The 10,262-nt window shown below is 40.5% G+C and overlaps 2 protein-coding genes across 2 annotated transcripts; both read left to right on the top strand.

Annotated features, from left to right (window-relative positions):
- The first annotated feature begins 2,636 nt into the window (after nt 1–2,636).
- On the top strand, nt 2,637–5,130 carry LOC117625042 (disease resistance protein RUN1-like). The gene is made up of 3 exons (XM_034356607.1): nt 2,637–3,276; nt 3,785–4,883; nt 4,973–5,130. Exons 1-3 carry the CDS (start codon nt 2,690–2,692, stop codon nt 5,027–5,029), a joined length of 1,743 nt encoding a protein of 580 aa, XP_034212498.1. The 5' UTR covers nt 2,637–2,689; the 3' UTR covers nt 5,030–5,130.
- A 991-nt stretch (nt 5,131–6,121) lies between these two features.
- LOC117626118 lies at nt 6,122–7,747 on the top strand. The gene is made up of 2 exons (XM_034357767.1): nt 6,122–6,275; nt 7,174–7,747. The coding sequence occupies exons 1-2, from the start codon at nt 6,180–6,182 to the stop codon at nt 7,513–7,515; spliced, it is 438 nt and encodes a 145-aa protein (XP_034213658.1). The 5' UTR covers nt 6,122–6,179; the 3' UTR covers nt 7,516–7,747.
- Nucleotides 7,748–10,262: the final 2,515 nt, after the last annotated feature.

The following is a 10,262-nucleotide window of genomic DNA, read 5'->3' as shown; positions in this document are numbered from 1 at the left end:
GATAAGGCTGACTACGGTCCCCTGAATCCTGCCAGAGTGGCTCGAGTCAACTTGGTGTCATCGAGACCTGCCAGCGGATCAGGCTGACTAGAGTCCCTTGAATCCTGCCAGTTTGCGGCTCGGATAGACTGTGTGTCGCCGAGACCTGCTAGGGGAATTGACGGAATTACAGGGGTACACCCAGGTGGTAATTTTAAAGGAATTTCAGTACTTTTACGTAATTATTGTTTTCAGTCATTTTATACAAATTATCTCGATATTCATGCATATTTCATATCTGCATATATACGTATACATATACAAGTTGATTTGAATGTTTTATATCTGAATACAGACGAACTTTAGATTTACTTACCTAGTTATTTTTACAACGGGGGTTACTATATTTCTAAATTGTTTTAAGAACATTATTTTTGTCCACTCACACCTTCAAATTGTTTTTCGCCCCAAGGCTGTAGAAGTGCACAGGACTCCACCACTGGGCCACTCCTAGCTCCCGCACCACCAAGAAACGTAGGATTTTGTTGTAAAGTTCTTGAAATCTTGTAACTTTTTTAGAAATGCTCTGATAGCTAGTTTTAGTGGAAAACCTGAACTGGTAAATGTTTGCTTGGATTTATTCTGGCAGTTGGTGTGAAGTTTATCTGTTTGTTTAACATGTGGAAATTTTTGGGTTTGGACAAATTACAGGGGAGACTCTGCCGAATTTTCAGCAGGAGTCTAATGAAAGTTTTATTCGTAGTTGTAACAGAAAGGGTAAAAGGGTCATTTGTGCCCGACATTCGCCAGGTGTCGGACACGCACAGGACTTGGCTCGAATTCCAAAGTGGAATTGGGATCCCCCCCCCCCCCCCCCCCAAAAAAACAAGCCTTGGACTCAGCTGCTCAGTGGAGTTGCTCTAATTTATTTCCATTCGTCCGGTTTGTTTCTTCACCACACCTCATCCATGGCACTTGTGAGAGCAATTCAACAAACCTCCTCTTCTAATACTTCTCGATGTTGCCGTTATCACGTGTTCCTCAGTTTCAGAGGTGAAGACACTCACAAGACTTTCACTGACCACCTCTTCACAACCTTGGTCAATGCCGGATTTCGCACTTTCCGAGACGATGATGTGCTGGAGAGAGGAGAAGATCTTAAGCCTGAACTCCAGAAAGCAATCAAACACTCAAGAACTTCTGTTATTGTGTTTTCGAAAGACTACGCATTGTCCAGATGGTGCCTAACTTGACGAGCTTGTGAAGATCCTTGAACGCAAGAGGACCTCACCTGACTATGTGGTTTTACCTGTCTTCTACGACGTGGATCCATCCCATGTTGCAGAAGCAGACAGGAAGTCTTGCAAGGGCATTTGCTAGACACCAAAAATCTCAACACCCGAAGAAGGTGAAGGCATGGAAGGACGCACTTGCAGAGGGTGCAGATCTGGCAGGGATGGTCTTAATAATGAAATGTTGGAACAAAATGCCATAAATCATGCAAGGGAAGTTGTCGCAGCATGACTGCTAGTATAAGATTTTTGACAGTACGTAGAATTTCCCACGAGTATAATTACATCTCAGTGTATACATATGTAGCCGTAGATTTTAAGGAAGACAAATGCATTTCATGGTCTTTTGCCGGCCCCTTCAGCAAACATACTAATATACTCCACTTCCATAAGTTGAATTCAAAATACTAAGATACTTGAATCCAAATTATAAGAAAACAGGGATAAGAATTTCAGTTTCTTTTTGCTGCTCTAAATGGATCAGCCAGGTATTGCATGAACTCAAAATTTAATATATTCAGTTTTACACAAGTTCAGATCGAGTTCAATAAAACAAGAGCATATGCAGAGTATGATCCTTCTTTTCAAATTATCTAGACTATGATCCGAGTACCTTGAAAGCAACTGAGAAATCCGTGACCAATCCTCATTACCATCAGCATCAATGTTATTAGATGATTCTGAATGCTTTAACCGAGCAGATTCACCTTAAGAACAGGAAACATGTTAGGACAAGCAATAAATGTACGCATGCAAAATGAAGTTGATGAAAGTTAAAATAGCACACACTAGGACAGTCAATTAGACTAAGGTAGCCCAAAAGCCGGATTTGTTTGGCTTGATCGGACTAAGCTTTATTTGATAAAACTGGCAGGATTTTGAGCTGACTTTTTAGGCCAGATTTGAAATTCAGGCTGATCTTAGTCTACCCTCAGATCAACCAAAACATGGCCCAATCTGATTTGGTTTCTATGCCTATGACTTGGTTTGTATGCTTATGGGATATGTGCCTAGAAATTGTATATAAATTTTAATTTTAATTTTAATTTGTTTTTTTTAATCAAAATATTATGATTTTGGTTCGACAAACATTAGTTTTAAGAGCTTATTATATACTGATTACTGAGCTATATAGGTTTATTGAAGCATAAAATTTGGATCCAGCAAGATCGAAGTGATAATAGGCAGAGGTTTCCTGGCAATGGCATGGTGTGTACCTAGAATTTGTCATGACATTATTCACTTTTCATTTCAAGGGGCCATATCTTCTTAAAAGACACAAATAAAGCTGCCACTAGTTGGATTGTTTTGTTACTTTCTCCCTTTTTTATCTTAAACAAAGAAAAAAAAACAAACACACACACATAAAGATTCCATTTGCTCGACTCAAAATTGTTGCTTTTTAAGTCAATGGATGGATGATCCTTTCATTTGGTCATTCGCAAGCTGCTTGTTTATACAATCCATCCAGGCAGTATACTTGTTCACAAACCTCCATGGCACTTGTAAGAGCAGCCGATCCACAAACCTCCTCTGTTTCCAGTACTTGTCGATATTATCGTTATGACGTGTTCCTGAGTTTCAGAGGCCAAGACACTCGCAAGACTTTCACTGACCACCTCTACGCGAACCTTGTCAAAGCCGGATTTCGCACTTTCCGAGACGACGATGAAGTCGAGAGAGGAGAAGGTATCAAGCCCGAACTGCAGAAAGCAATCAAATACTCACGAACTTCTGTTATTGTGTTCTCGAAAAACTACGCGTCGTCCAGATGGTGCCTTAACGAGCTCGTCATGATCCTTGAACGGCTCTCAGCTGACCATGTCGTTTTACCTGTCTTCTACGACGTGGATCCATCCGATGTGCGGAACCAGACAGGAAGTCTTGCAAAGGCATTTGCTAGACACCAAAAAACCCAACCGTCGAACAAAGTGAAGGAATGGCGGAAGGCACTTAAAGAGGTTGCAGATCTGGCAGGGATGGTCTTACAAAATCAAGCTGATGGGTAATCTCTTTCCTACCACTTCTTTTATTTACAGTCTTTGTCTTTCTTTTGCAAACTCACTCCTAAAACTAAATATAATTCCTTTCAACGGGTTATTAATGGAGATTTAATATGATTTTTCTCTATCAGGGTGTGATAATTACAATATTTCTGAAATTTCCAATAAATGTTTTTAGGATAGCAGGTACAAATTGATTATAAAAAAATGTGTACACTCGTGGATTTTAGTTACAAAGCACCACAAAAAATGCATGAAGCATCAAGATCAAATCCATAGGAAGTTTTGATGCCTAATCAATGAAAATCAAAATGGAACACAAATTTACAGTTCCATAAGAATGTTTTTCAGAAACCCCAAGCTCATTTTAAGCAAATCAAACAAATCTGAAAGTTGGGTTTTCCAAATGAGAAGATGTGCAAAAATTGATGGAAAAATAAACTTAGTTGACGTATTGTGCGATTGCAAGGATGTTTGAATTCTTTTTTCATTTGGATTGCAACTTTTCAGATACGAGTCAAAGTTTATCAACAAGATTGTTCAAGTGATAGAAGAAAAACTAAGGCGTAAACCCCTAAGTGTTCCTCACATCATGATCGGAATGCATTCTCAATTAAACGAACTGAATTTATGGTTACAAGATGGATCAGATGATGTTGGCATACTTGTAATTTATGGCATGAGTGGAATAGGGAAGACAACCATTGCAAAGTTTGTTTATAATTCAAACTATGGAAGGTTTGAAGGAGGGAGCTTCCTTGAAAACATAAGAGAAGTTTCGCAGCAACCCAATGGCTTAGTTCAATTACAAACACAGCTTCTTTCTAATATTTTGAATGGGAGAAATATGAAAATAAGCAGTGTTAGTGAAGGATTAACTGAGATTGAAGATGCAATAAGCTCTAAGAAGGTTCTCCTTGTTCTCGATGATGTGGATCATATGGATCAATTAGATGCAGTATTTCAGATGAAAGATCAGTTTTATCCAGGAAGTAAAATCATAATAACAACTAGGCATGCAAGATTGTTAAGGGCTCATCAAGTTACTAAGGTGCATGAAGTTGAAACTTTGAATTCCGAGGAATCATTGGAGCTTTTTAGTTGGCACGCTTTTGGTCAAGACCATCCCATTGAAGGTTACATAGAATATTCGCAAAAAATAGTGGGTCATTGCGGAGGACTTCCATTAGCTCTTAAAGTTTTAGGTTCTTCTATGTACTTGGGGGATAGTATAGATGTATGGAAAAGTGCATTGGAGAAGTTAGAAGCCATTCCAAATGGGGAAATAGTAAATAAACTAAGAGTAAGCTATGACTCTTTGCAAGATGACCATGACCGAAATTTATTCCTCCACATTGCTTGTTTCTTTATCGGAAAGGACAAGGACTACATTGTTAACATACTAGATGGATGTGATTTCCATACAATTGTTGGCATTCAAAATCTCATCGATAGATGTTTGGTGAGTATTGATGGTAAGGAGGTGCAGATGCATGACATGATCCTTGCAATGGGAAGACAAATTGTTTGCCTAGAATCAGAGAAGCCTTGGAAGCGTAGTAGAGTGTGGCAACATAAGGATGCCTTCAATATCTTGACAGAAAAGAATGTAAGAAAAATGTCGCATATGCACACATATATGTTTTTCATTTGTAAATGTTTTTAAAATGTTTTTCCCCCTTCTTCTGTAGGGTACAGATTCAATTGAAGGCCTTGTCCTCGACATGCACATGCTCCCTAGAAACAGTCACATAAACTCAACGGAGATAGTCTTGGAAACCAATGCGTTTGCAAGGATGCATGAACTAAAACTACTCCATCTTAGTCATGTACAACTCGACGGATCTTATGCAGAATTTTGTACAAGATTAAGATGGTTGTGTTGGAATAAGTTTCCTTTGGATTCTATACCCACAGATTTTCCATTGGGGAGCCTGGTTGTTCTTGAAATGCAATATAGCGGCTTGAGGCAAGTCTTCAAAGGAACAAAAGTATGTTACTCTATGCTTTTCAATTTTCACTTTCATTTGGCTTTTAGTTTCGTTAAAATATATATATATATATACATATATATATCTATAACAATTAACTCCCCCCCAATTTTTTCCTCTGTTCATTTTTTCCCCTATAGCGTCTTTCATCATTGAAGATCCTTGATCTCAGCCATTCTCATTCACTTACAGAAATCACCGACTTCTCATTTTGCCCAAATCTAGAGAAATTGATTCTTGTAGATTGTGAAAGACTGGTTGATGTCAATGAATCCATTGGGAACCTTGAGAGACTTGTTTACTTAAGTATGAAGGATTGCAAAAATATTAGGATGCTTCCAGAGAACATGTTTATGCTAAAATCACTTGAAACACTTATTATATCTGGTTGCACAAATCTTAATGAGTTATCAGTTGAGATGTTAAGGAACATGGAATTTCTGAAAGTGCTTGAGATGGATGAAATTCCGATAACTCAATTATGGCGAGGAAGAAGTTCATGTATCTTGAGTTCTTTACCATGCTCTTTAGTAAATTTAAGTGTTTGGGGTTGCAATCTTTCGGATGATGACTTTCCTAGGGATTTTAGTAATTTATCCTCATTGCGAAGACTAAATGTAGGGAATAATCCAATTTGTGTCCTACCAAATTGCATCCAAGGTTTAACAAGGCTCGATAAACTCTCTTTTCCCATGTGTAAGAGGCTCAAATCGCTTGTGGGTTTACCAGAAGTAGATCACTTGGATATCCAACATTGCATATCTTTGGAAAAAATAACATATAAGTACTTTCCACGCTTTAATGGTTACTTTCGACATCATATTTGGCCATTTACCTTTCGGAATGAGAACCGCAACCTAGTTGAGTGGGAGGATAGTTACAAGGTAGAACCTATTGGAAGGGTTGACGTAGATATGATCAACCTCTTGGGCTTGTGCAACTTGGAATCCATGGCACCCATTTGGATTCGAAAAACATTCTGTAGTGCAATAGATCAAAGTCCTGTCCAGGTGCGCCTCTCTCTCTCTCTCTCTCTCTCTCTCTCTCTCTCTCTCTCATATGATCAGAGCACTTCCAGCAGTTTGCCCCTTGTCATGGCAAGGGGGGACTAGGGCAGCTACTATTCACTTAAATAGTGACTGCCCTTGCAAAAAACACTTTCAGTGGTTGCCCTTTGCCATGACAAATACTAGTTATTTTATTTGTTTTTTTACAACTTTTTCAACCTAAACAATTACTTTGGATAATATTTTCGGATAAGATTTTTGGGTTCTTACGTGTCAATACTGTTCATATCTCATAATCGGATAAAATTTTCGGATAAGATTTTCGGTTTCAAATTTCATATAAATTTCAAAATCCAAATTTTCGAATAAGATATCATGCTCCATGCCCCTCCGTTTTCAATAGAAGAAGCCATTATATGATAGTAAAAAAAAAAACTTGAAAGTGAAAAAAAATATTGAGTAGAAAGTGAATAATAGTAGAAGGATTTGGTGTTAAAAGTGAAGAGTATTTGTTGGTATTTATTTTTAAAAAAAATGTTTAGTATTTTTTTAAAAAAATTTCCATTTTATTTCATTTTTTTATTGCACAAAAATTAGCTGCAGTTGGATTGGAGAAAAAAATCTTATCGGAGAGCCCAGAGTGCGACATGTGACTGTAGCGGCACTATAGCGTTGCAGCACTGTAGCAACACTGTAGCTCGCTGACGTCAGCACCAAAACTCGGGCTGAAGCTCAGGCCAACCCATGTTGCTGGGTCCCACCTTGTGCCCGGGCTTTATTTTGTTGCTGGAAACAGCTTTTTGGCCCAAACACCCCCCAGCCCTCCCCTTGGTTGCACTGCTGGAAATGCTCTCAAAGGAAAGAGTTAACTAATATGGTCATTTCCATTGCATATATATAGGGACTGTACGAACGTGGTATATTCAGCACATTTTTTGCCGGGAATGAGGTTCCGGGCCGATTCAGCCATAAAAGTAGAAGGTCCTCCATATCTTTTACTATGACTTCACACAGAATTCAAGCCTTGGTCATCTTCGCTGCCTATGAGAATACCGTCTCTGATCGTCCTTGGTATTCGGCCGTCTCTGATCGTCCTTGGTATTCGGAGCATTTTTTTTGTGGTTTTGGTGCAGAGATCATGGCTAGAGTCAGAAATAAGAGCAAGGGTCAGAAGTGGTACTATGGCCCATCACAGTACGGTATTCCAGGTGAAGGAGAAGACATGATATGGTTAAGCCACTAGAAGTTTCAGAATGATCAGTTAGAAGGCGGCGATCGAGTGGTTGTTTCAGTTGTTACGACCCCTTGTTTTTGAGTAAAGGAGTTAGGCATCTAGATTGTGCAGGAACAAGAGGAGAATCATAATACTATGATGAGTACCCAACACAAAACCATTCCACTTCTTGCAAATTATTCTACTCATGATGAGCACTTAACAGACGAATTGTTCAATGATGAGGACTCTGATGAAGATACAACAGGTGTGTTGCTTATTGACACATTTGATCTTACCTGTTTATGCAAATAATCTCACGGGAGAATATTCGCTTCTGGATCCTTCAACCTTCGATCGTTCTTCTCTCTCTTCCTCGATTCCTGTAAAAAAGATTGGAGTAAGTAGACCACACCCGGGGGGTGTTGGCCAAAGGCCCTCCGATGCCTAAGTTAGTTCGAGTGTTTGTAGGAAAACAATAGCTAAGCAAAGGGTACGGAGTTGTATGTAGGGTGTAAACCGGATGGCCGGAGCCGTGTGTGGTGGCCGGAGCCGTGTGGAGAAAATATGGAGAGTGGAGAGAGAGAGAGAGAGAGAGAGCTTCGGGTATTTTTCTCCGATATAAGGAGTAGGTTTTCTGAAGTCGTCCCCTGAATGATGAATGAGGCCGTCTATTTATAGGAGGCTCGGGGCTAGGGTTTCGTAGGGATTGAGTCGGCTTTGATAATATCCGAATTAAATATATTATCTCTTAAGAAGATAATATCTGAATTAAATGATATTATCTTCCCTTTATTAGGATAATATCTTAATTAATGATATTATCTCTTTAAATAAAGATAATATCATATTAATTAAGATATTTATCCCAATTAATTAATTAGCCAAATAAACTGGTTTAATTAATTAATTTAAGAGATAATCTTCTTTTCCACGTGGCGTGCCCTGATTGGAGACGAAAATATATGCTCCCACAAATGCCCCCAGCTTCTGCATGGCGCTTGCGTGGCATATAGGAGATGAAATTAATTTTTTTTTCGAGCTCTCCAACTGTGTCTGGGCTTTATTATGTGAGTTGAACTCCTTCGCAGATCGGATTCCCAATTGGTGTAGGCTTCTGACTGTTGTTTGGAGTTGGATTCCCAGTAGGAATGAGCTTGTGATTCCTTCTTGACCCGGGTTGTCCAACCTGTATAAATACAGGGCTTCTCTTCCCTCTTTCTCATATCGCAAACTTAACTTCTCTACCTTCTGGCTTGAGAAAGATTTTGGAGAATTTGTACTGCTTGTTGAGGAGAGGAGTTGCCGTGCATCCCAAGTAAGTCGAGCTCGTAAAATATATATGTATGTATATATATATATTTTTTTTCAATTTTTGGCAGCAAGGAGATGGTCCAGCATGACTTGCAATTCGTGAGAAAATAGTGGACAAATAGCTGGGGAATTCATGCTGGAATCAGATGGAGCATGAGGCACATGTTGGTCTTGGAGCTGCCTGGGCTGGGCTGGAGTAGATGTGCGCTGGGCCTGAAGCAAAAGCATGGAAGAGACAAGCCCAAGGCAGAAGCAGGCGCTGGGCTTCGGAGCTGAGGCAGAAAAGGCGCTGGGCCTTGCGCTCAAAGGGCTTGCGCTGGGCAAGCGGGCTGCTCGTGCTGGGCCGTCGAGCTCGAGCTTGGGCCGAACGAGCTCTGGCGAGATGGGCTTAGGCTGGGGTGCGCTGGGCTCCTCGTCTGGGCTCCTCGCGATGGGCCTTTTTTTTTTGTTTTTTTGTTTTTTGTTTTTGTTTTTTTTGCTGCCTTTCTCTTTTTTTTCTTTTTTTCTTTTTTTTGGATTCTAACTTGTAGAATTTTCTTCTCTTTTTGTAGTTGTTTGTTGACCCACCATGTCTTTTAGAGACGGTAGCAAGGCTCCAAGCTCTCAGGTGCCTTTGTATTTGTGGGGAGGCTCCGTAGTGCCTAGCAAGAAGTTCGTGGCCAACTTGCACCGCGTTACGACCGACGCTCAGTTCAAAAAATGGCGGGCTGCTTTCTCTTCTGCCATTCCAGATGACGTGCAGGTTAGGCTATTGAGGTCTCCCACTGATAACGATCCTTTCGAGGACGCGAATGATCCTGGTGCTAGGATCATTACCTTCCGTCCTTTTTATTTTTCCCTGGGCTTCAAATTCCTGCTGTCGAAGCTCTTCAAGGAGGTGTTCTGCGCCATGGGGTGTGCTCCAAGCCAAAGTACTCCCAACGTTTACCGGGCGATCATGTGCTTCGAGAATCTAAGCCATTTCTTTACGCTGGAGTTGACGGTGCTAGAGTTCTTTTATTTTTTTGAAGTGAGGCACTTCGAGCGATATGCCCAAGTTCGCGTGTACAGGTCCAGGCTATTCGACGGTCTTAGTCAGGGCGATCACGCTTGGCATGACGACGTGTTGGAAGTCAGCAGACGGTGGAAGGGCGACGTTGGCGACGGCCCCCTTGTTCCTATCACTTATTGCCATGGTATGTCTTTCTGCAATTTATGATATGTTCCCTTTTTATTTGAGTTTCTTGAAGTTGGCTGATTATCTTCTGTCTTCTGCTTGTAGTAAGCGACATCAGCAAGCAATTGGAGCTTGGGCCTGACATGGCTAAGGTCCGCCGTGCTTTGAACATTCCCCGAAAGTTTCGTGAGTGGCGCTGGCTGTTGAGCGAGTATTGGAAGGAAGACGGTGGTCTGCCCCCTGTCGAGGATGTCGAGAGATGGAAGCAGAATGGTCCGAACCCTGATGATCTATCTGCTGAACAGGA

This window comes from Prunus dulcis, chromosome 4 (genome assembly GCF_902201215.1).
Source record: "Prunus dulcis chromosome 4, ALMONDv2, whole genome shotgun sequence".
Taxonomy (NCBI): Eukaryota; Viridiplantae; Streptophyta; class Magnoliopsida; order Rosales; family Rosaceae; genus Prunus; species Prunus dulcis.
Note: the sequence above shows the minus strand (reverse complement) of the source record. Positions and strands in the feature narration are given on the sequence as shown.